Here is a 27675-nt window from a genome sequence, read left to right as displayed (position 1 = left end):
GTTGTCCATCTGCAGTAGGATTTTGGAACTTGTACGGTGTTCAAAAGTAAAGAAATATTTGAAGAAAATAATCTGTTGACACACAGTTAGTATGGATTCAGAAAATAACATTCATATACAACACAGCTGGCTCTTTTTATTCTCATGCAGTAATGAGTGCCATCAAAAGGGAATCTCAGATTCATTCCATATTTCTACATTTCCACAAGGATTTTGATAGTGTTACTCACAAGTGGCTTCTAATGTAAATGCTTGCCTATGGGTTATTGTCTCACTTGTGTGACTGGATTCATGATCTCTTGTCAGAAAAGTCCCAGTTTGTAGTAATTGGTGGAAAGTCATAGAGTTAAACAGAAGTGATATCGGACATTCCCCAAGGAAGTGATATAATCCCTCTACTGTTTGTAGTCTGTATAAAAGATGTAGGAGAATATCTGAGCAGACATCTTGCTGATGATGCTGTTATTCACAGTCTAGCAATGTTATCATAAGATAAAAACCAATTGCAATAATTTAGACAAGATATCTGTATGGTGCGAAAATTGGGAGTTGTCCCTAAATAATGAAAAATTATGAACAAAATAACGTAAACATAACAACATAAATTAGGATGATCACGTAGATAATGTTGTGGGGAAGACAAATGGAGGACTTTGTTTTATTGGCAGAACACTTTGAAGGTGCAACAAATCCCCTAAAGAGACTACCTGTGCTATAATTATCCATCCTTTCCTAGAGTATTGCTGTGCAATATGGGGTCCTTAACAGGTAGGAGTGACAGAGGACACCCAGAAAGTTCAAAGAAGGGCAGATAAATAGAGGAGAGATTACCACAGATCTGGTACGTTAGTTTGGGTGGCAATAATTAAAACAAAGATGTTTCTCATTGTGGAAAGATATTTTCATGAAGTTTCAATTTAACAATACTTTGTTGATGCCTATGTGCACAGGGAGAATAGATCATCATCTTAAAATTTTAAAAAAATTGGAAGAACTCACACAGAAAGATATTCGAGTTCGTTTTTCCTGCATGCTCTTCAGGCATGTAACGGCAGAGAAAATGTGTGAAAGTGGTTCAGGCACTTAAGTGTGAGTTGCAGAGTGTTCATGTAGATGTAGATGTGTCCATGCTGTGTGTCCCATTAATATTGTAATGCAACTACAAAAATGGTATTCCCTATTGCATCATGGCCATGTCATTCTGAGATGGCCTGTGAGCTTCAACTACACAGATAGCTGTATATCATAGGTGCAACCACATCAGAAGGGTATCTATTGTGAAGCCAGAGTAACTTATAGCTTTGAAGAGGGGCAGCAACCTTTTCAGTAGTTTCGGGGACAGTTTTATAATTGAAGACTTGGAAAGTAGTTGGAGAACATGGGCTTGGTGAAAGGAATGAAAGGGTAAACTACCTGGTGCTTATGAATGTAAATCATTTGAAGCACTCCGTTGAAGTATCATGAAAGAAAGTTATGAACACAAAAGAGACCTAGAGACAATTAAAGGTTTCGAATAGATTATGTAATAATAAGGCAGAGGCTTATTTATTTTATTTATATATCAAATTCCGTAGGACAAATTGAGGAGCAAATCTCAAAGGTCATTACAACATAAATGTAATGACAGATAAAAATAAAATGTTTATGCACCCAAAAAAACTCAATCCATAAGTTTAAGTAAACACAATCAACAATATAACAGGAATCAGCTTAATATTTCAAGGAACTCCTCAACAGAATAGAAGGAGTGACCAATGAGGAAACTCTTCAGTTTTGATTTGAAAGCACGTGGATTACTGCTAAGATTTTTGAATTCAAGTGGCAGTTTATTGAAAATGGAAGCAGCAGTATACTGCACACCTTTCTGCACAAGAGTTTAGAAACAACATTTTAAACTCTAAAACATTTTAGAGCTAGACCATAATTTATTGCTTAAGAATTGCAGATTAAAACTGAAAAAAAGAAATTGGAGTAACACATGAAATAAATCAGATGGATAAACTGAACGAATCACTGGTTTTTGAGACTTTCATTGCAAGCCTTAAACAATGATTCAGTGAAACAGGGGATAGGAATACAATAGAGGATGAATGGGTAGCTTTAAGAGCAGAAATAGTGAAATAGCAGAGAATTGTATTGACTAAAAAATCCAAGCCCAGTATGACTCCATGTGTAACTCCCAAGATATTTAGTTTGCTTGATGAAAGAAAAAAGACCAAGAGGAAGACCACGACTGAGGTACATGGATCAAATCGTGAAAGATGTGGGATGTAACACCTATAAAGAAATGAAGAGAAAAGCTGAAAGACGCACAGAATCGAGACAAGCTGCCATTGTAGCTGTTGCAAACCAACCCTTGGATTGACCACTACAGAAGAAGAAGAAGATGAAAGGAGAAAATTTAAAAATGCTACAAATGAGTTGGGCAAAAAACACAGATGTCTAAAACGTTGAGATTGACAAGAAGGGCAGAACAGGAATGGTTAGAGGCAAAATGCAAGGCTCTAGAAGTGCATCTAGCACTGTAGAAAAGAGAGAAGTCATCTATAAGAAAATAAAGAAACCTCTGGAGAGGAAAAAAATGAAAAAAAAAAAAACAGGGCTGTGAATATCGAGAGCTCAGATGGCAAGCTGGTATTAAGCACAGAAGCAAAAGCCAAAAGATGGGAGGGATCAATAGAAGGACTGTACACAAGGAAGATACGCAAGAGAGTATGGTGGAAAGGGAAGAGGAGTTAGGTGAAGATGAGATGGGAAATATGATAATGTGAGAGGAATGTAACAAAACACTGTAAGACCTAAAGCAAAATAAGACTCTTAGAGTAGATGACATTCCTTCAAGGTTATTAAATTCCTGTGGGGTGGGGGATAGGTCAACCCATGATGACAAAACTATTCCATTTGGTATACAGGTGAAATACATCCAGATTTAAAGAAGAATGTTGTAATACGAATCCCAAAGAAGGCAGGTGCTGATAGGTGTGAGTGTTATCACTTTATGTGCTGCACACAGTGGTTAGTATCACCAACAAATATTTGTTGTTTAGTAATTGTAATTTCTGGAAGATTCTTGAAATTTCTCATGATCATAAAGTTTGTATGTTCTGGAATATTCAATTTTTGTATAAACAGCAGCACTCTTCATCCAGGAGTTTAGTTCTGTGCTGTTGGTGTCAGTAATAAACATGCTTTCAGTCCTAAGTGTTATACTCTATTGACAACCCTGCTTTCTGATTTAGACTTGAGTTTGATTATGTTGTTTAATGGAGACATAGGGTACTTTAAAACATCTGCATCAGCATGGCTTCAATAAGGCAATTTAAAAGCTGTCACCTCTACAGACAGGAACCGGAATACAAGCAGTACATCATTCCAAAGGTCCGTATATTCAGGAGACTTGTGGATTTCAAGTCAACAGTAAGTCAACTGCACGTGATGCAGTGTTTTTTCAGTGATTTTCAGAGTCACTGCTCGTGACCTGATGAAATCGCTGAAAGGATTTGACTTAGTCATCAAATACAAAATTTGGGAGACATGATACGTCTAGCAAATGTATATTATTACTTGGAAAGCACAGCCCAGCAGTGGTTTGAGAACAACAAAGTGAAACTCAATAGCTGAGACAAATCCCAAGCCAAAGTGAAGAAAACATTTAGTGACAATCAACAGTAAATCTACTTAGAAGAACAACAGTTGAAGAAGAGAGCCCACTGTCATGGTATAATGACACCGTTTTACATACAGAATATTTTGGCTCAGTGCAACATTATGAATCTAAATGTCACAGAATCCAAGGAAAATAATCCAATGAAAGAGATTCCGATTCCCAAATGTGAGTACTATGCCAATTGTGGAAGACTACCCTGATAATAAGAGAAGAGCTATAGCATTTTATCGCAGCCAGAGTTGTCAGAATGAGCACATAAGAGATAGCAGCTATGAATATAGATCCCATACGTCAAGAGATAATGGAGAATGTTGAAGAAGAGGTTTATTGATCATTAGCATCAATCTCTGCCACCAGCTGAATGCCCCATGAAGAGTGGACTCGGGCATCTTGAATTTAGCTGCAGCCATCAAAGGACAATCCAGCATGAGGATGGAGGACAACAAGCTGGCATGTTTTCTTTGTAGAGGAGAGACATTGTGCACTACTGCAAAGAAAGAAGATAAGTGTTCTACAAATATTATGCCTCAAGATGTCAACCATCACAACAGTCCCAATTGTACCAGTCAATTGCAGATGATTATGGTCAACGAGTGGGACGATTATAATCAACCAGTGGGATGAAGCCCATTGCCATACCATGGACAAGGGTGCTTCCCAACACACCATAGCTGCTTTTCGTTGCCATACAGAGGTGCCAACCAGTCATCTAGCTGCCAGATTGTGGAAAAAAAGTGAGGCTCTTGTCTATGGAGGTGAGACCACCACAGATGAAAATCCTTAGTGGACAACAATTATCAAGATGTCAGTAAGTCTAATTGATGCCATTATTGACAGCCAACCTGTCCTGGTGCTAGTTGAATCTGGCTTCATTTTATGTAGTGTCGAATGCTTGTCATCGATAGCTAAAGAGAATTATTTTTCGTGATGCAGAAGTGATTGTGATGAAGGTTGCTAAAAGGAAAATGTAGCCAGCGTACAGGAACATGTTTTGCAAGAATAACTATAAATGACAGAACACAGCCCTTTGAATTTGTCATTTTAACAGAATGTAGTCATGGTGTTATTCTGGGATGAGACTTTATGTAGGCATCACAAGCAGCCATAGGTTGTTGAAGATCAGAGCTGCAGATTGACAAAGCTATTCCAACAAGCACCCATAACAAGGATTGCTCTGGGTGGTTGTTTGCCATTGAAGAAGACATTGTTATCCCATCATCATCAACCAGATGAGTTCCGTTCTAGATTCTCAGGTAAACTGTGAAGCTTTTGTCATTTGAGAAAAGCTACTCAGGCTCACAAAACAATATCAGTGTTGATCATATGCATTGCAGATGGTCAAGGAGAACTTTGAATCACTAATTGTCAGGAGCAACCACAACCAATCCCTGAGGGTATGTGCATAAGAACAGTTGAAAAAGTCCAGGATTGGCAGCTCTGAAGAATCATTCTCTGCTAGCACTAAAAACAGTGCAATGGGAGAAGTTACTATTGAACTGCCAATAGAATCTGGAGAAGAACATCAGCAAGTGTTAGTCATTCTGTGCTGATTCTTGGACACCTGTAGATCTGGAGTGAGAAATGACAGACCAAGTGGGCCATGGTAAAACCCTGTATCAACACTGGGGATCAGCCAGAACTCATATAGCATGTCACAGGCTGAACAATGGTTAATTCAGAAGGATGTAGACAGGATACTGCAAGATGACATCACTAAACATTCAGAGTTTCCTTGGTCCTCTCTTGTCCTTATGAAGAAGGATGCCATATGGCATTTCTGCATCATGTACTGATGACTGAACAAAATCACAAAGATAGATGTCTACCCCTCGTTGCTCATTGAGGACATCCTTGACTGTTTGAAAGGGGCAAACTGTTTCTCAACTACAGAAATACAGATACGCTACTGGCAAATTGAGGTAGATGAAGCTGATTAGGATAAAGGTTGCCTTCATAACTCCTGATGGCCTCAAAGTTATCTACTTTGGGCTATGTAATGCTCCCACCTGTGAGCATCTGTTGGACAACATGCTTTGATGCTTTAACTGGACAACATGTTTTTGCTAACTGAATGACATTGTCATTTTTTCAAAGACGTTTGAAGAACATCTAAGTTACCTGACAATGTTGTGTGAATGTTCTTGTGAAATATAAATAATTTTGAATTAAAGGATGTCACTCACCGAAGAGCAGAATTGTTGAATTGTCAATAGGAACACAGAAAAAGAAACTTGCTACATTTTGGAGTTATCTTTTTATGAGCTAGAGGAACACACACACACACACACACACACACACACACACACACACACACACACACACACACCACGCCTGCGTGCCTACAAAAGTCCATCTGGCATCATATAGGAGTGTGTGTGTGTGTGTGTGTGTGTGTGTGTGTGTGTGTGTGTGTGTGTGTGTGTTGGCGCGCGTGCGCGTTGTTATAGTAAAGGAAGAGTGTATTTTATGTTACATTTGTTTTCTTTCTTCATTTACGCGTTTAGTACAAATTGAAGAGTAAACCTTTCTTTGAACATAAAAGTTAAAAACAATTAATAATGCATTCATGTTTGTTATTTGTAAATATGTATGATTAAATGTGACTTGTTTCCAGTTTACAACCAAAATTTTCTGTAGTGCAGTAGTTGAAGGAAGCTATTTGTTATGACCATTTCCTGCTGGCTGTAATTAACTTTGGTTTCAGTATACTTTGCTGCTAAATGTCACTCTAAGTGCCTTTTGTCTGTAACTTAAATGTTCAGGTGTGTACTATACGTGTGTTACCCTCTGTGAACAATGATTTTGTAATGCTGTAAAACCTTTATTATAGGATCTTGATGCTGTGAAAGCATGGAATCTGTTGTCGATTTATTTACTTCATGAGTTCCATGGGTCTGTGACTGGGTTGCAACAGTTTGTTGAAAATGATGATCTTACTGAGAACTTAATATATGATATTTGGACATTTTACAGAAGTGAAAGAATATTTTTGTTGAAATGTATTAACTATATTCTTATCCATCACAATGATGATAAACATCCATTTAAGGTGAGTGGTACAGCATAGTAATTTGCAGAATTCTTTCAGTTAGATAGTTTTTTAAAAGTTTGTAGTGTACGTAATGTGTTTTGTTACATAAGTATTATATATTTCTTAAAAGCCATCTTACTGTACGCCGTGAGCTACATGTGAAACCATTTAATTGCCAGACCAGAATTTGAGTACATAGACCATCATCAGTGGCATATATTATGTACATCTATATCAAATGATGTGTGTCAATTATGAAATGTTGATGATGTTATGTGGATCTCTGTAGTACACAAATTGTCCCAGGACTGAAGAAGACGACGACGACAACAACAACAACAACAACAACAACAACAACATGATTCCCAAGGTTCCTGATTTAAATGGATAATTTGGGGTCACTTCATTATAACTGTTTAGTTCTAAACGGTGTAATTTTTATGTTTAGTTTTAATCCACATACACCAAACAGATGTTCTGAAGTATTTAGGGTATAAGTGACTCTTTGGGGAACATGTTCTGTGGTCTCACTTTCAATGAGTAGAGATGTGTTATCTGCAAATTAAACTGAGTTGGATGTTATATTTAGAAATAAATCATTTACATGAAGTAAAAACAGGATTGGGCCTAAGATGAGACCTGGTGGGACTCACTGTGAAATAATTTCCCATTCTGAAGATCCATTTCCTGTAGCTGACATTGTAACCACCCTTTGCTTTCCACAGGTTAAATATGATTTGAACCATCTAAAGCACTACCGTTTACTCCATATCTTTCTAAATTATGTGACAGTAGAGAGTGGTTTACACATTCAAAACCCTTCATAAGGTCACAGAAAGTTCCAGTGACTCCTTGGGATTTGTCCAGTGATAAGCAAATTTTCTCAACAAATTTGTTGATGGCACATATTGCACTCTTTCCCCTTCTGGGAGCTGAACTGACTTAATGTGAAGATATTAGATTTTGTTATTAAATTTTGGATCTGGATTGCAGAACTTTTCTGAATACTTTTGAAAATATTGGGAGAAAACTGACTGGTTGGTAGTTTTCTATATATTCCTTTGAGCCTTTCTTGAATAATGACTTTGCTACTTCATACTTAAGAGCATCTGGGAAGAATCCTCCTTCAAATGACCGGTTTATTTTTTAGACACGATAATATACTAGAAATTGTTTTCATTACAACATCCAGTTGAACTTTTATTTTTAAGGGAGACTAATACTTCTTTTACATCTTTAACTATAATTTGTTCAAATTTAATTAGAACTTGTCTGTTATCCTGATTGAAACTGAAGGGTTGGACATTATCTAGGTAGCCACTTATATCGACATCTGATTTTGATGCAATTACAAAAACCTCATTGAAACATTCTGATATATGTGAAGACTTTACAATGGATTTGCCAGCTATCTTAGTTCTGGAAATTTGTGGACTGCTGGCTATGACATCAATTTCAGATTTTACGACTGACCAGACTACCTTTGATTTATTTATGGTTCAGAATGAACTTCTGAGTGCAATTTCTTTTGCTGTCTTTACCACGCTTCTAAATAGAGTTTTAGACCTTTTTACATAGTTTATAAAATCTTAAAGTGTCTTTCTTTTCAGTTCATTATGTAGCTGACTTTTCTGGCACTTGCACTTTTACATCAATAGTTACCCATTTCAGTTTGCTTGTCATTTTTTACAGCAAGCTTTTGGAGGAAATATTCCATTAAAACACGCAAAAAAACTCTCAAGAAAGCTGTCATAATTTTTAGAACTTTTAGAACTTTTATTTTGGTGTAGTAGAACCAAATAAGTGCGTAGCACAAAGAATAATAATATCTCTCTCTCTCTCTCTCTCTCTCTCTCTCACACACACACACACACACACACACACACACACACACACACACACACACACACACAAATGGGGGCACGCGCGCGACCACAGTCTCTGGCAGCTGAGTCTCACTTCTACATCTACATCTACATCTACATCCATACTCCGCAAGCCACCTGACGGTGTGTGGCGGAGGGTACCTTCAGTACCTCTATCGGTTCTCCCTTCTATTCCAGTCTCGTATTGTTCGTGGAAAGAAGGATTGTCGGTAGCAGATACTGTGGTCACTGTGTGTTTGTGTGTGTGTGGGGGGGGGTCTATTTTTGACGAAGGCCTTCTTGGTTGAAAGCTTATTCTGTGACAGTCTTCTTGTTGTGCCTATCTGTGACTCAGCATTTCCGTTATATGGTGAGTAGCAATTATCCTTTTCAAAATATTGTTACATTTTCCGTCCTGGATTTTCCACTGTTTGATACCAAGCTACCTTATTTACCTAATGGCTAGGAGTATCTTATGTGCAGGGAAACCTTATTTGAAAGCAAACTAATTATTCCTCTTTGTAACTCGTTCTACCAGATAAAATAAGTTTTATTCAGAAACTTGTAGCTGATAGAAGCAAATGGATTACATATTTGATCTTGTTATTCATCGAAATATTTTCTACTGCATGTCCTCTGCATGCAATCGCACCGAAACAGGGGCTACACAAAATTGTAAATTGGCTTGTGTTGGTTGGTTGGTTGGAAATGAAGAGACCAAACAGCAAGGTCATCAGTCCCTTGTTTCATAGGTGGTCTATTCGGACAGATTTACATCTCAGAAGAGTCATAACGATAAAAGGTAAAAGGCTAAAAAATGTAAAAGTGCAGTTGTGTTGTCAATAGTGAAAACAAAAGGAGGGAAGTCAGCAAGTGGGCAACCCCAAGGCTATGCTAGAGGCAGGAAATATCCCACCTCTGCTGCAGTACAGGCAAAACCACTTGCTATTCAAAAGCATTCAACTGCTAGAATGTAAAAGTGTGTATTGTAAAAGGAGACTACGGTAACCAAATCTAAAAAGTGATAAAAACAGAGTAAAAGGGAAAGAAAAGAGAATCTTGGCCGGGGAGGGGAGTCAGGAATCTCCAAACACAGCTTACATTGGGAGACACCCCAAACCTCATCACCCTGCCACTACTGCAGAGGGAGATTAAAAACCTTAGAACTGAAAATAAAAACCCCTTTCACGAAGGAAACTGAGAACCAGTTCAACCATCCAGGAATCGTCAGCCAGCATTAAAGGTAAAATGTGGAGAAATCTGTACTTAGTAGGCAGAGCCAAAAGAAGGGGGCATTCCACCAAAATGTGGGCTACTGACTGGAAGGCTCCACAACTACAGAGTGGGGGTGGCTCATTACACAAAAGAAAACCACGGGTCAGCCTGGTATGGCCAATGCGGAGACGACACAGGGCGGTCGAGTACTTTCGGGAGAGGCGGAAGGAAGAGCACCATGGGACTGATGTCACCTTAATTGCATGAAGTTTATTACACAGGGAGGTAGCCTCCCAAGAGTTGGCTCATGATTGTGTGAAGTGGGATTTGATATGAAGCTGTAAATCCGCTGCAGGAGGGGTTACAGAGAAGGGGGGTAAGTGACTGCTCCCCCAGCCAAACAATCAGCAAGCTTATTACCTGGGATACCCACATGGCCAGGGACCCAAAGGAAATTAGCGGAACAAGCAGCATGGGGAAGATCAGCGAGATGGTCATGGATGGCCAAGACCAAGGCATGGCAGGAAAAACACCAATCAACAGCCTGAAGACCACTCATTGAGTCTGTACATAACAAAACGCAGTCGAGTTGTGACTGTTTAATAAAGGTAAGAGCCATCAGTGTAAAAAACAACAGCATCCCGAAACTTCCATAAAATTTGGCAGAAAAAACAATGGAACACCATCAGGGGTACAGAATCTTTCGGACATCGACGGAGGTCTATCTGAATCCGGGAACGAGGAATTAACCAAGGGTTGGATTGGGGGAGGGGGGGGGGGGTGATCGTGGGAGACAGGACAAAGAAGGAATCTGAATATCATGGTAAAGAGATGCAACCGGTAAACCGGCCTGAGGGCAGGAATCAGGTGGGCGATGTCCTTGCCTGGGAACAGAATAGAACAGGAAGAATGACTGGGAGAGGAATGGACAGTGATTGCATTAGAAACCAGAAGCTGGGACTGCTGAACAGAAAGGGGGAGGGGAGGATCTCAGCTTAAACCAGGAGACTATCAACAGGGCTAGTAGGGAAGACACCAGTGGCCAAACAGATACCACGATGGTGGACCGGGTCCAGGAGGCGCAGTGTGGGAGGAGCAGTCAAACCATAAACTTTGATAACCATAATCCAAGTAAGACAGCACTAAAGACCGATAAAGGCGGAGAAGAGTGGAACAATCCACACCCCAAGAGGTGTGGGCAAGGAAGCGAAGGACATTGAGTTTATGGATGCACACTATCTTCAGAAGTCTGGTATGAGGCAGCCAAGTGAGCTTGTTGTCGAAAAGAAGACCCAGGAAACGAAACTGTGGGACCACAGTTCACAGTTGTGCATTTAGGTAGAGTTCCGGATCAGGGTGGACCATAATACGGCGACACACAGGTAATCGTTATGCATCAAGGTAGAGTTCTGGATCGGGGTGGACTAGAGTACGGCGACAGAAGTGGACTACCCACAATTTTAAAGGAGAGAATTTAAACCCATACGAGACGGTCCATGCAGAGGCATGCCATATAGCACCCTGGAGCTGCCGCTCTGCAGAGGCCACTGAAGAGTAACTAACCCAAATGCAGAAATCATCCACAACTCAGAGCAGGGGTGACCAAAGGATGGACGGAAGCCACAAGTCCATCTATAGCAATGAGGAAAACAAGTACACTCAGTACGGAACCCTGTGGGATGGCATTCTGTTGGGTCTGTGGAGAACTAAAAACAGTACAAACCTGAACCCTGAACGACCGATGGAACAGGAACTGGTGGATAAAAACAGGGAGTGGGCCCCCAAAGACCCCACTCACGAAGTGTAAGTAAGATATGACGGCACCAAGCCGTGTCGTAGGCCGTGCAAAGGTCAAAAAATACTGCAACCAAATGGCGGCGCTGGGAAAAAGCCTGCCAAACTGCGGATTCCAAGCAAAGTAAATGATCGATTGGAGACCGTCCCTCTCTGAAGCCACCCTGGTAAGGGGACAATAGATCCTGAGATTTGAGGACCCAATTGAGCTGACGGGCTACCATCCATTCAAGTAACTTGCAACCAACATTTGTCAGACTAATTGGCCGATAGTTTTCGATAAACGGGGGTTCTCACCATGCTTAAGGATGGGAACCATGATGCTATCCCTCCACTGAGAAGGGAAGTCACCTGGAGTCAAATACGATTAATTACCCGGAGAAGATGTTGTCGTTGTGGAGCATTGATATGTTGAAGCAATTGGTTATGAATGGGGCCATATCATGAGAAGAAGAAAGTGCTCCGTTTTATTAAATAAGAGGCTTTGACGCGGAGGCGTTTAAAGGTAATAAGATTGACAGCGGATGGGTTCTTCTTAAGGTGTTGCAAAGCTCGCCGGCGATCACGGATGGCAATGGCAATGGCCATACTCCACCACGGATGGGACTTGCTGGCGGCGAAATGGTCCAGATGAGCAAGGGAAAGCAAGGTTAGCAGCACGAATAATCGCATCAGACATGTCATGTACGACATCATCAATACAACCTGACAAAGAGGGAGAAAAAATGACCTGTGCAGTATATAGAGGCCAGTCGACGCGTTGGAAAGACCAACGATGTAACCTGTCCATCGGGGAGCGAGGAGGTAGCGAGAGAATCAGTGGGAAATGGTCACTATCGCGTGTGGTGACCAGTGTAATGAAGGGAGGAGGGAAGGAGAAGAAAGAGAAAGATCAATGGCAGAAAAGGTACCATGACCGGCAGTGAAATGGGTAGGGGGCCATCATTAAGAAGGCACAAGTCGTGGTCTGCAAGAAACAGTCCAGTGCTTAATGCTCATCATTTAATATTACAATGAATAAACTATTATCTGCAATGTTTGTGAAAGTGCTATAATGTTGAGAAAATCACATTTCTTATTTTTTTTTATATACTATCATTTTATGCCCTGGAAACTTACGGCAGTATTCAGAAACAACCTGAAGCACATTACCCATAAATTGTTTATTGTAGTCATCTGTGAGGTTTTTGTTGAAGATAAATTTCTTACACCTTAATTCACATATCCACTGAGCACGGTCAGCATTCACAGCTGTGCCTCACACAGTCAATACAATGTTCAGCCCTTGACTGCTAAAGTTGAACAAGCTGCAGAGCTATCTGAAACACAGTGGTCTATTGTTCTGTGGCAAATACATTTCGGAGCACTCTGCCTGTGCAGTCAGATGGTAGTTCTGCAATTTGTTCGTGCCAGAAACGAACAAGACATGTCTTGCCCTGATAGAGCTCTACCTAAAGAACTACAACAACAGCATTACACATAGGGTCCATGGAAAGACATAGCAGCAAAATGAAGATACCAGTTCATGAACTTCTTTACTGGCTTCGTAGAGAAGAGAGAAGTCTTGAACAAAGAAACATCACACAACAAGTTTTGGTATGTACACATTTACTAAATATATGGAGTGTGTATAGCTTGCATATTTGTAAATATGTAATAGTGAGAATACACACATAATCACTGGTGATGTATTACTTTATTTTACTTGTCTGAGCAATTTTTAAAGCAGGTTTTCTTTACCATAAACATTTTGTTTTATTAAAACAGCAACAGTGGTGTGCAAGTTGCTGATGAACAATTTTTTTAGGTGGATAAAAGTTCATTTATGAAATTGATTAAGTCTGAAAAGATACTTGTAGTTTTAGTATTGTGTATTTATGGGTGCTTACAAGACGATGTGTTTTTGGGACATAGCACCTACAGCATGTGGAAAATCGTACTTTTTCTGAAACTGTTGTACAGTTGGTAGCCGTTATTCCTCCAAACTTGGAATCTATATAAAAAAAAAAGAAACGTAATTGAGATGTAGATTTTTCTTTTCAGGAATGTGACACATCACACTGTGTCCAAAGTTTAAAGCTGGAGGAGTAGAATGAGCATACTGCTACTGAAGGAGTAACCACTCCTAGGTTGGCAGAAACACCTCCATCCTAAAGGCACCTTAGAGATCGCAAGTCAGCCAGTGCTGCAGCCACAGACCAAAATCAGACAGTGCCAGTATAAGTATTTGAGATATTGAAATTGAATGCAATGAGACGAACAGACCCCTATTTATCATATGGTCAACATATTACCTATTAAATGAGAGAATATGATTCACGTACCTTAGCACAAGTTAAGCTTGTGATTCATAATGTTATTACACCATAGAAGGCACTCTGATAGCAATTGCATCTCGTGCTTCTGCTAGGAACTGTGTACCAGAAAACAATCAAGACACAAGTTTTATTGTAGACTTAAAGAAGTAGACTGGCCAGTGGTCATTGTAGTAGAAGTTCTAAAAATTATGACAGCTTTCTTGAGAGTTTTTTTGCGTGTTTTAATGGAATATTTCCTCCAAAAGCTTGCTGTAAAAAATGACAAGCAAACTGAAATGGGTAACTATTGATGTAAAAGTGCAAGTGCCAGAAAAGTCAGCTACATAATGAACTGAAAAGAAAGACACTTTAAGATTTTATAAACTATGTAAAAAGGTCTAAAACTCTATTTAGAAGCGTGGTAAAGACAGCAAAAGAAATTGCACTCAGAAGTTCATTCTGAACCATAAATAAATCAAAGGTAGTCTGGTCAGTCGTAAAATCTGAAATTGATGTCATAGCCAGCAGTCCACAAATTTCCAGAACTAAGATAGCTGGCAAATCCATTGTAAAGCCTTCACATATATCAGAATGTTTCAATGAGGTTTTTGTAATTGCATCAAAATCAGATGTCGATATAAGTGGCTACCTAGATAATGTCCAACCCTTCAGTTTCAATCAGGATAACAGACAAGTTCTAATTAAATTTGAACAAATTATAGTTAAAGATGTAAAAGAAGTATTAGTCTCCCTTAAAAATAAAAGTTCAACTGGATGTTGTAATGAAAACAATTTCTAGTATATTATCGTGTCTAAAAAATAAACCGGTCATTTGAAGGAGGATTCTTCCCAGATGCTCTTAAGTATGAAGTAGCAAAGTCATTATTCAAGAAAGGCTCAAAGGAATATATAGAAAACTACCAACCAGTCAGTTTTCTCCCAATATTTTCAAAAGTATTCAGAAAAGTTCTGCAATCCAGATCCAAAATTTAATGACAAAATCTAATATCTTCACATTAAGTCAGTTCAGCTCCCAGAAGGGGAAAGAGTGCAATATGTGCCATCAACAAATTTGTTGAGAAAATTTGCTTATCACTGGACAAATCCCAAGGAGTCACTGGAACTTTCTGTGACCTTATGAAGAGTTTTGAATGTGTAAACCACTCTCTACTGTCACATAATTTAGAAAGATATGGAGTAAACGGTAGTGCTTTAGATGGTTCAAATCATATTTAACCTGTGGAAAGCAAAGGGTGGTTACAATGTCAGCTACAGGAAATGGATCTTCAGAATGGGAAATTATTTCACAGTGAGTCCCACCAGGTCTCATCTTAGGCCCAATCCTGTTTTTACTTCATGTAAATGATTTATTTCTAAATATAACATCCAACTCAGTTTAATTTGCAGATAACACATCTCTACTCATTGAAAGTGAGACCACAGAACATGTTCCCCAAAGAGTCACTTAAAACTAAACATAAAAATTACACAGTTTAGAACTAAACAGTTATAATGAAGTGACCCCAAATTATCCATAAAAATCAGGAACCTTGGGAATCATGTTGTTGTTGTTGTTGTTGTTGTCGTCGTCGTCGTATTCAGTCCTGAGACTGGTTTGATGTAGCTCTCCATGCTACTCTATCCTGTGCAAGCTTCTTCATCACCCAGTACTTACTGCAACCTACGTCCTTCTGAATCTGCTTAGTGTATTCATCGCTTGATCTCCCTCTATGATTTTTACCCTCCACACTGCCCTCCAATGCTAAATTTGTGATCCCTTGATGCCTCAGAACATGTCCTACCAACCGGTCCCTTCTGCTTGTCAAGTTGTGCCACAAACTCCTCTTCCCCCCAATTCTATTCAATACTTCCTCATTAGTTATGTGATCAATCCATCTAATCTTCAGCATTCTTCTGTAGCACCACATTTCGAAAGCTTCTATTCTCTTCTTGTCCAAACTATTCATCGCCCATCTTTCACTTCCATACATGGCTACACTCCATACAAATACTTTCAGAAACGACTTCCTGACACTTAAATCTATACTCGATGTTAACAAATTTCTCTTCTTCAGAAACGCTTTTCTTGCCATTGCCAGTCTACATTTTATATCCTCTCTACTTCGACCATCAACAGTTATTTTGCTCCTCAAATAGCAAAACTCCTTTACTATTGTAAGTGTCTCATTTCCTAATCTAATTCCCTCAGCATAACCCGACTTAATTCGACTACATTCCATTATCCTCATTTTGCTTTTGTTGATGTTCATCTTATATCCTCCTTTCCAGACACTGTCCATTCCATTCAACTGCTCTTCCAAGTCCTTTGCTGTCTCTGACAGAATTAAAATGTCATCGGCAAACCTCAAAGTTTTTATTTCTTCTCCATGGATTTTAATACCTACTCCGAATTTTTCTTTTGTTTCCTTTACTGCTTGCTCAATATACAGATTGAATAACATCGGGGAGAGGCTACAACCCTGTCTCACTCCCTTCACAATCGCTGCTTCCCTTTCGTGCCCCTCGACTCTTACAACTGCCATCAGGTTTCTGTACAAATTGTAAATAGCCTTTCGCTCCCTGTATTTTGCACCTGCCACCTTCAGAATTTGAAAGAGAGTATTCGAATCATCATTGTCAAAAGCTTTCTCTAAGTCTACAAATGCTAGAAACGTAGGTTTGCCTTTCCTTAATCTTTCTTCTAAGATAAGTCGTAAGGTCAGTATTGCCTCACGTGTTCCAATATTTCTACGGAATCCAAACTGATCTTCCCTGAGGTCAGCTTCTACCAGTTTTTCCATTCATCTGTAAAGAATTCGCGTTAGTATTTTGCAACTGTGGCTTATTAAACTGATATTCGGTAATTTTCACATCTCTCAACACCTGCTTTCTTTGGGATTGGAATTATTATATTCTTCTTGAAGTCTGAGGGTATTTCGCCTGTTTCATACATCTTGCTCACCAGATGGTAGAGTTTTGTCAGGACTGGCTCTCCCAAGGCCATCAGTAGTTCTAATGGAAAGTTGTCTACTCCTGGGACCTTGTTTCAACTCAGGTCTTTCAGTGCTCTGTCAAACTCTTCAAGCAGTATCGTATCTCCCATTTCATCTTCATCTACATCCTCTTCCATTTCCATAATATTTTCCTCAAGTACATCGCCCTTGTATACCGTATTTACTCGAATCTAAGCCGCACCTAAAAAATGAGACTCGAAATCAAGGGAAAAAAAATTCCCGAATCTAAGCCGCACCTGAAATTTGAGACTCGAAATTCAAGGGAGAGAAAAGTTTTAGGCCGGACCTCCAAATCGAAACAAAGTTGGTCCATTGTAATATGAGACACAATTTAGGCCGAATGAATGACGATACAGCTACAGTAGTTTGATTCGAGTCTTAAGCTTACCAGTTAAGCTTTACCAGGTAGCCATTGCTATGTGTCAGGCGCTCCGTTCGTATTTATGTGGGTACCCTTCCTTTTTCACGTGCTTTGTATGGTTTGAATTGATTGCTTATTTTTCTTTGATCTGATAAGTACCGTTCTCTTTGTTATAGGTGTTTACGACACTCTAAGCTGAAGATGCATTACTGTACTGTGTCATGCATTGTTTGTCGCATTCTGATAATGTGTGTCTACGACCTGTCACCGCTCGTGGCATGGCTTGCTTTTGTGCATGCTACCGCCGCTTAAAAAAAAAAAAAAGAGAGAGAGAGAGAGAGAGAGAGAGAGAGAGAGAGAGAGGAATCGTCTCATTAGCGAAACAATGGCAAGAGACTGTTATTTGTTGTTACTTACACTGCTGCTTTCTTTGATAATGACCAACAAGAACCAAATAATAGGCTGTGTATGATAGATGATGTTCTGAACGAAAGTTTAGCGAAAATTTTTCTCCGTTTGAAAATCTTTGCTGACGCATCTTCAGTACGTTACATTCTGCACAGAAATTAGCGTCATCTTAGATTTAAAAATCTAGTCAGTTGCCGTGCTTCATTTCTGACTGTATCACTATTACGCATAAGAATAATACGAATATAAACAAGGCATGATATGTATATTCTTCTGCGTTTGCTGTTGTCTCACTCTAGTTTCGTAGGTTATTAGGCAGACAGGATTTAAATGAGAAAGCAGCAAACACGAAAGAATATGTGACAAAATGTTTATATTCGTATTATTCTTATGGTGAAGAGAATACTGCATGTGATTCACAATTCATAAAAGTTCCTATTAGCAACCATCTCTTCTCACAGGTAGGAAAAAATTCAGAACGTAGAGTTGCCCATATTGACAAACATCCCTAACAGTCTTGCCAGTTTTCATAGTACATTGAAATGCTGCAACATTCGAAGATGAACAACATGAAATTTGTATTTACTTCGATGGATAATGTATGAAAATGCAGTGGCCGAAACTCGGGGCAGAGGAAAAAAAGCTCGTCTTCCACCCTTTTTTTAAATTTATTTACTGACGCAGAGGTTTTGGCGCCAGTATTTATCTTTGTGCCTGCAAAGCATGCCTGTGTAGCGCTACATATATTTTATGGCAGAAGTTAGTTGTGACGGCACCTACCAACATTTTTCAAAACTTCCGCTTACTTTGCACCCGATTCTAAGCCGCAGGTGGTTTTTTTTTATTACAAAAACCGTAAAAAAAGTGCGGCTTAGATTCGAGTAAATACGGTAGACCCTCTATATACTCCTTCCACCTTTCTTCTTTCCCTTCTTTGCTTTGAACTGGGTTTCCATCTGGGCTCTTGATATTCATACAAGTGGTTCTCTTTTCTCCAAAGGTCTCTTTAATTTTCCTGTAGGCAGTATCTATCTTACCCCTAGTGAGATAAGCCTCTACATCCTTTCATTTGTCCTCTAGCCATCCCTGCTTAGCCCTTTTGCACTTGCTGTGGATCTCATTTTTGAGACGTTTGTATTCCTTTTTTCTTGCTTCATTTACTGCATTTTTATATTTTCTCCTTTCATCAATTAAATTCAATATTTCTTCTGTTACCCAAGGATTTCTACTAGCCCTCGTCTTTTTATCTACTTGATCCTCTGCTGCCTTCACTACTTCATCCCTCAGAGCTACCCCTTCTTCTTCTACTGTATTTCTTTCCCCCATTTGTGACAATTGTTCCCTTATGCTCTCCCTGAAACTCTGTACAACCTCTGGTTTAATCAGTTTGTCCAGATCCCATCTCCTTAAATTCCCACCTGTTTTCAGTTTCTTCAGTTTTAATCTACAGCTCATAACCAATAGATTGTGGTCAGAGTCCACATCTGCCCCTGGAAATGTCTTACAATTTAATACCTGGTTCCTAAATCTCTGTCTTACCATTATATAATCTATCTGATACCTTCTAGTACGTTCAGGATTCTTCCATGTGTACAACCTTCTTTTATGATTCCTGAACCAGGTGTTAGCTATGATTAAGTTATGGTCTGTGCAAAGTTCTACCAGACGGCTTCCTCTTTCATTTCTTTCCCCCAATCCATATTCACCTACTATGTTTCCTTCTCTCCCTTTTCCTACTCTCGAATTCCAGTCACCCATGACTACTAAATTTTTGTCTCCCTTCACTACCTGAATAATTTCTTTTATCTCATCATACATGTCATCAATTTCTTCATCATCTGCAGAGCTAGTTCGCATATAAACTTGTACTATTGTAGTAGGTGTGGGCTTCGTGTCTATCTTGGCCACTATAATGTGTTCACTATGCTGTTTGTAGTAGCTTACCCACACTCCTATTTTTTTATTCATTATTAAACCTACTCTTGCATTACCTCTATTTGATTTTGTATTTATAACCCTGTATTCACTTGACCAAAAGTCTTGTTCCTCCTGCCACCGAACTTCACTAATTACCACTATATCTAACATTAACCTATCCATTTCCCTTTTTAAGTTTTCTAACCTACCTGCCCGATTAAGGGATCTGACATTCCGCGATCCGATCCATAGAATGCCAGTTTTGTTTCTCCTGATAATGACATCCTCCTGAGTAGTCAACACACGGAAATCCGAATGGGGGACTATTTTACTTTCAAAATATTTTACCCAAGGAGACGCCATCATCATTTAACCATACAGTAAAGCTGCATGTCCTCGGGAAAAATTACTGCTTTAGTTTTCCCTTGCTTTCAGCCATTCGCAGTACCAGCACAGCAAGGCCGTTTTGGTTAGTGTTACAAGGCCAGCTCAGTCAATCATCCAGACTGTTGCCCCTGCAACTACTGAAAAGGCTGCTGCCCCTCTTCGGGAACCACACGTTTGTCTGGCCTCTCAACAGATACCCCTCCGTTGTGGTTGCACCTACGGTACGGCCATCTGTATCGCTGAGGCACGCAAGCCTCCCCACCAACGGCAAGGTCCATCGTTCGTGGGGAGGGGGGAGGGAGGGGATTTGGAAGCCTAATCTGTCAAATTCCTGGAGATATTAAAAAAAAATTATCGTGGTCTTCTCATATAAGCTACTTGACAAACAAGCTAAACAGTTTTGCATTCGGAGTGACAATATTGTCCTACGCAAGTGATGTGGACACTACCAAAATTGTTTACCACAGCTGTTTTGAATGCATTGTAAGATACAAAATAATCTTTTTGTGGTATGCAGGTAATGTAAAGAGGATATTATTAATAAAAAAAATCTATTAATATAAATACGTGTGATAGTAAGCCTAGAGAGCCACGCCAACTTTTGTTGAAGGATCTAAGAATTTTAACGATTCCATGTATTTACATTTATAAACTGGTTATCTTTGTTCATACCAATCCAGTACTACGTAAAGAAAACCACTTTCAACATACGTATGACACAAGAAACAAAGATAATTTCATGTTGCCATCTCACAGTCTAAAACTCTACACACAGACTCCTGAGCATGAAAATTTATTATAAATTAAAAATGAAAAACTTTCACAGTATGGAACTAGGTTTACTGAAGATAAAATTATGAGCCATGCTAGTGCAAGAATATTGTTATTCACACATGGAACTATTAAATGACGATGAAGATTTCTTTGTAGAGTTGCTGTTGTTGTGCCTTCTTTTCTAAGACTGGTTTGATGCGGCTGTCGATGCTCTTCTATCTTGCGCAAGCCTCTTCATCTCTGAATAACTGTTGCAACTTACATCCTTCTGGATCTGATCACTATATTCACCTCTAGTCTCCATCTACAGTTTTTACCTCCCTCCCACACACATACACTTCCCACCAATACTATATTAACGATCCCTTGATGTCTCAAAATGCGTCTGTTCAGTACTTCCTCATTAGTTACATGTTCTAGCTGTACAATCTTAAGCATTTTTCTGTAGCATCACATTTCGAAAGCTTCTATTCTCTTTGTGTCTAAACTGCTTATCATCCATGTTTCACTTCCATACATGGCTGCACTCCATACAAATATTTTTCGAATAGACTTCCCAACACTTAGATCTATATTCAATGTTAACAAATTTGTCTTATTCAGAAATGCTATTTTTGTCATTGCTGGTCTGCATTTATAATCCTCTTTACTGTGGCCATCATTATTTATTTTGCTGCCCAAATAGTAAAACCCATGTACTACGTTAATTATACCCTTTTCTAATCTATTTAATTTGACTATTTTCCATTATCCTTGTTTTCTTTTGTTGGTGTTCATCTTATGTCCTCTTTTCAAGACATAGTCCATTCCATTCAAATTCTCCTCTAAGTCATTTGCTGTCTAACAGAATTACAAAGTCATTGGCAAAAAAAGTTTTAATTTCTTGTCCATGGATTTTAATTCGTGCTGCAAATTTTTCTGTGGTTTCCTTTACTGCTCGCTCAGTGTATAGATTGAATAATATCAAAGATGGCATACAAAACTCTCTCTCTCTCTCTCTCCCTCTCCCTCTCCCTCTCCCTCTCCCTCTCCCTCTCCCTCTCCCTCTCCCTCTCCCTCTCCCTCTCCCTCTCCCTCTCCCTCCCTCTCTCCCTTTTCAACCATTGCTTCCTGTTTATGCTCCTGACTCTTATACCTGCCATCTGATTTCTGTACAAGTTGTACATAGTCTTTCACTCCCTGTATTTTACCCCTGCTACCTTCAGAATTTGAAAGAGAAATTCCCACAACACTGTCAAAAGCTTTCTCTAAGTTTACAAATGCTATAAATGTAGGTTTGCTTTTCCTTCACCTGTCCTCTAAAATAAATTGTAGGTCAGTATTGCCTTGTGTGTTCCTACACTTCTCTGGAATCCAGACTGATCTTCCCTGAGGTCAGTTCCCACCAACTTTTCCCTTCTTCAGTAAATAATTTTTGTTAGTAATTTGGAACCATGAATTGTTAAACTTATAGTACAGTAATATTCACACACGCCAGCACCTGCTCGTTTTGTAATTGGAATTATTACATTTTTCTTAAAGTCTGAGGGTATTTTGCGTATCTCATACATTTTGCACGCCAGAGGAAACAGTATTGCTATCAGTAATTCTGACACAATGTTGGCTGCTCCTGGGGCCTTGTTTGAACTGAGGTCTCTATCAGATTCTTCTCACAGTATCACATCTCCCATCTCATCTTCATCTATGTCCTCATCCATTTCTATAGTGTTACCTTCAAGTTCTTCTCCCTTGCATAGGTGCTCTATATACTAGTGTCACTGTTGAGCTTTCCCTTCGTTGCTTAGGACTGGTTTTCCAATTAGAGCTCATGAATTAAACACATTTGTAATGAATTTTTTCCCCTCTATCTTACTTTTATGTAGTCCTTTAGGCCCTCAAAGGTGGCATCACAAACCTCAGACCCAGTTTTTGATATAGTTCGTTTGTAGACACAGAAAAATTATTGCAAACCTGTGTAGGAGCCTCCTGTGGCCAAGAATCTCAAAGTAACTGTGAACCTCTCCCTCACAGTAATAGCTTCTCAAAACTGAGTTTTGATATCTCTCATTATTGGCTTGCTCATCACATTTAATTGTTCAAAATCATGTAATGCCACACAAGTAAAATTTTTAATTGCATCTGCCACCATTTTGAAAATCATATCTCGCATATGTTTGTTTCCATGCTGCATTCTTTGGTGATCCAATTCTCCCATCGACCAATGCACTTCTCCCTGTTCAGTTTTGTATTGTTTTCAATGTTACACATCAGTATGGAGGCAGCTGCTGCTCTTGTCATACTCACGGTATTCTCGCATGCAATGCGTGACTATCAGCAATCAGCAGTGGACACCCACTGTGGCCTGAAGTCACGTATTGAATGAGGTTGGCTGCCGCAGGTGAACATACACAGGTTTACTACACACAAACTGTTGCACACGGCTGTCACACTCAGGGGATATGCAGCTTTATAAGAACAACAAAATCATAGCAAACTGTGGTCAGTATAGACCATATGTGTTTGGATTTATTACATTTTGCAGATTTGCCAGTATGTTGGTTGCTTAACTAGTTGCTAGGGTAGTTTTTATTTTTCAAGTGTGATTTTTGTCATTTTGCTACCCTATAATTTGGTTGCATTACATAGTTGTTCAGAGTTTTTGATTGCCTGTTGTAGCGATGCAAGGGACACTAAATTTGTTACAAAAGTCAGTAAATTACTCAACAGACAGTATTTTTCAGTTCAGGTATTTCATTCATTCCAAGCAAGTGTTGATTCATGATGTCATCGTCCAGACACGCGTTGACTGTAATCTGAATCTGTTTTAGCAAACTAATAATTTCTCTCAGGCAATAAAATTTTATTGACTATGAAACACAAGTTCTTGAAGTTTATTCAGAATTGGAAATGTGTAATTAGTAATTACATGCCATAATTTATTTGTTTAATTATTTATTATTGCATTTCTATTGAAGGCCCCCCCCCTCCCCCTGCATTATAATGTTGACTCATGCCTGCTTTGAGACCTTTTGCACATTCACACTAAATGCTCCAGATACAGTACATCCAGAAACAGGAAATGTACGCCCTTTTGCTCCTCGACTAATTTGTTTTAAAAACAATCTTGTGTCATTGTGCTAATAGTTGCTCCAGTATCAATCAAAATTTCAACATCAATGCCATTTATTACTGCTTGAACCACCACCTGCAAAATTCGTCCACACTTATTCAAAATGTAAGGTGTTTCTTCAATAAGTTCCTACCTTAGATCCAAATCATCATTATACCTCAGTACATTCACTTTAAAATGATGCCTGCCCTCCTCATCCTCTCCAGTCATCCTAGGAAGGCTTTTGGTGGCCGGTTCTAGTTTAACCTTTCAGTGGATGTCATCTTTGGTGGTTCATGTACTTCAACAATACATACAGTATGGTCAGAATTTGGTAGTTCTTCCCTTTGTGACTTTATTGCTCCGTTACCAAGTGGTATCGGTCCTTGTGGTTGTAATGCTCGTTGAGTTACGTTTGCATCTACCCATCGAACTTCAGGTGTCAAAGGGTCTTTCTAAGGTTGCTACTATCAGGATTGTCTTCTGGGTATATATCACGTCTGTGTGATTTACCATACTGATTATTCAAATCATTTTGTCTGTGTTTGCGATTTAGTTTTCCTGTACTAATCCGATTCACCTGGTTATTATTATTTCCATAGGTTTCTTTAGTATGATAGGTGTTATGTTTATATTTATTATTATTATTATTATTGGCTTTACTGTAGTCATAAGATGTCGCTTGTCCTCCTTCGTGTAGTATAGGTTTAGTTTTTCTATCTCAGTTGTCGTTATTGTTAGTACTATTATTATTGTTATTATTCTTTCTTTCTTTTCTCAGACGTTATGTCTGGTCAAAAATGGAAAGTGACATGGACCTTGATCAAGCGTGACTTCCTTTTAACTGTACAGTATATGTTATATTGCATTTAGGAACTTTCGGGTAATTGAACATATATCAATAATTGCGGATTTCTGTAGTTGTATATATAAGTTTGGATGTAGCTGTATTGCATTGATGTACTGGTGGATATTGTGTGGTATGACTCCTGTAGTTGATAGTATAATTGGTATAATGTCAATTTTATCCTGATGCCACATGTCCTTGACTTCCTCAGCCAGTTGGATGTATTTTTCATTTTTTTCTCCTGTTTTCTTTTGTATATTTGTTGTATTGGGTATGGATATTTCGATTAGTTGTGTTAATTTCCTCTTTTTATTGGTGAGTATGATGTCAGGTTTGTTATGTGGTGTTGTTTTATCTGTTATAATGGTTCTGTTCCAGTATAATTTGTATTCATCATTCTCCAGTACATTTTGTGGTGCATACTTGTATGTGGGAACATGTTGTTTTATAAGTTTATGTTGTAAGACAAGCTGTTGATGTATTATTTTTGCTACATTGTCATGTCTTCTGGGGTATTCTGTATTTTCTAGTATTGTACACCCGCTTGTGATGTGATCTACTGTTTCTATTTGTTGTTTGCAAAGTCTGCATTTATCTGTTGTGGTACTGGGATCTTTAATAATATGCTTGCTGTAATATCTGGTGTTTATTGTTTGGTCCTGTATTGCAATCATGAATCCTTCCGTCTCACTGTATATATTGCCTTTTCTTAGCCATGTGTTGGATGCGTCTTGATCTATGTGTGGCTGTGTTAGATGATACGGGTGCTTGCCATGCAGTGTTTTCTTTTCCAATTTACTTTCTTCGTATCTGTTGATGTTATGTTATCTAAAGGGTTGTAGATGTGGTTATGAAATTGCAATGGTGTAGCCGATGTATTTATATGAGTGATTGCTTTGTGTATTTTGCTAGTTTCTTCTTGTTCTAGAAAGAATTTTCTTAAATTGTCTACCTGTCCATAATGTAGGTTTTTTATGTCGATAAATCCCCTTCCTTCTTCCTTTCTGCTTAATGTGAATCTTTCAGTTGCTGAATGTATGTGATGTATTCTATATTTGTGGCATTGTGATTGTGTAAGTGTATTGAGTGCTTCTAGGTCTGTGTCACTCCATTTCACTACTCCAAATGAGTAGCTCAATACTGGTATAGCATAAGTATTTATAGCTTTTGTCTTGTTTCTTGCTGTCAATTCTGTTTTCAATATTTTTGTTAGTCTTTGTCTATATTTTTCTTTTAGTTCTTCTTTAATATTTGTATTATCTATTCCTATTTTTTGTCTGTATCCTAGATATTTATAGACATCTGTTTTTTCCATCACTTCTATGGAGTCACTGTGGTAATCTGTAATATGTAATCTTCTTGTTTAGTGTGTTTTCCTTTGACTATGCTATTTTTCTTACATTTGTCTGTTCCAAAAGCCATATTTATATCATTGCTGAATACTTCTGTTATCTTTAGTAATTGGTTGAGTTGTTGATTTGTTGCTGCCAGTAGTTTTAGATCATCCATGTATAGCAAATGTGTGATTTTGTGTGGGTATGTTCCAGTAATATTGTATCCATAATTTGTATTATTTAGCATGTTGGATAGTGGGTTCAGAGCAAGGCAGAACCAGAAAGGACTTAATGAGTCTCCTTGGTATATTCCACGCTTAATCTATATTGGCTGTGATGTGATATTATTTGAATTTGTTTGGATATTAAGCGTGGTTTCTCAATTTTTCATTACTATGTTTAGGAACTGTATCAATTTAGGATCTACTTTGTATATTTCCAATATTTGTAGTAACCATGAGTGGGGTACACTATCAAAAGCTTTTTGGTAATCAATGTATGCGTAGTGTAGCGACCTTTGTTTAGTTTTAGCTTGATATGTCACCTCTGCATGTATTATCAGTTGCTCTTTACATCCTCGTGCTCCTTTGCAACAGCCTTTTCGTTCTTCATTTATAATTTTGTTCTGTGTTGTATGTGTCATTAATTTCTGTGTAATGACTGAAGTTAATATTTTGTATATTGTTGGTAGGCATGTTATGGGGCGATATTTAGCTGGGTTTTGCTGTGTCTGCTTGATCTTTAGGTTTCAGATAAGTTATTCCATGTGCAAGTGTATCAGGGAATGTGTATGGGTCTGGAATGTGACTGTTAAATAATTTATGGTTATAATAGAAGGAAACATTCCATGAAGGAAAAATATACCTAAAAACAAAGATGATGTGACTTACCAAATGAAAGTGCTGGCAGGTCGACAGACACACAAACGAACACAAACATACACACAAAATTCAAGCTTTCGCAACAAACTGTTGCCTCATCAGGAAAGAGGGAAGGAGAGGGAAAGACGAAAGGATGTGGGTTTTAAGGGAGAGGGTAAGGAGTCATTCCAGTCCCGGGAGCGGAAAGACTTGCCTTATGGGGAAAAAAGGACGGGTATACACTCGCGCACACACACACATATCCATCCACACATATACAGACACAAGCAGACATATTTAAAGACTTTAAATATGTCTGCTTGTGTCTGTATATGTGTGTATGGATATGTGTGTGTGTGCGAGTGTATACCCGTCCTTTTTTCCCCATAAGGTAAGTCTTTCCGCTCCCGGGACTGGAATGACTCCGTACCCTCTCCCTTAAAACCCACATCCTTTCGTCTTTCCCTCTCCTTCCCTCTTTCCTGATGAGGCAACAGTTTGTTGTGAAAGCTTGAATTTTGTGTGTATGTTTGTGTTCGTTTGTGTGTCTGTCGACCTGCCAGCACTTTCATTTGGTAAGTCACATCATCTTTGTTTTTAGGTATATGTTAAATAATTTAGTTAGATGTGAATGTGTTGAGGTGAACTTCTTTAGCCAGAGGTGAACTTCTTTTGCTATTTTATCTTTTCCGGGGGCTTTCCAATTGTGAGTAGAATTAATTGCTTGGGTGACTTCATGTTGCAAAATTATCACTTCAGGCATTTGTGGTATCATCTTGTATGTATCTGTTTCTGCTTGTATCCACCGTGCATGCC

General features: G+C 38.7%; 1 protein-coding gene across 1 annotated transcript in view; it reads left to right on the top strand.

The window, feature by feature from the left end:
- Positions 1 to 27675, top strand: part of LOC126175382 (nucleoporin Nup188) — a 294589-nt gene that overhangs the window by 40461 nt on the left and 226453 nt on the right. The window contains exon 3 of the mRNA XM_049922156.1: positions 6498 to 6716. Within this exon, the coding sequence (XP_049778113.1) occupies positions 6498 to 6716 (219 nt within the window). The remainder of the gene's footprint in view (positions 1 to 6497; positions 6717 to 27675) is intronic.

Source organism: Schistocerca cancellata, chromosome 3, assembly GCF_023864275.1.
Source record: "Schistocerca cancellata isolate TAMUIC-IGC-003103 chromosome 3, iqSchCanc2.1, whole genome shotgun sequence".
NCBI lineage: Eukaryota > Metazoa > Arthropoda > Insecta > Orthoptera > Acrididae > Schistocerca > Schistocerca cancellata.
This window is presented reverse-complemented; position numbering and strand designations above follow the sequence as displayed.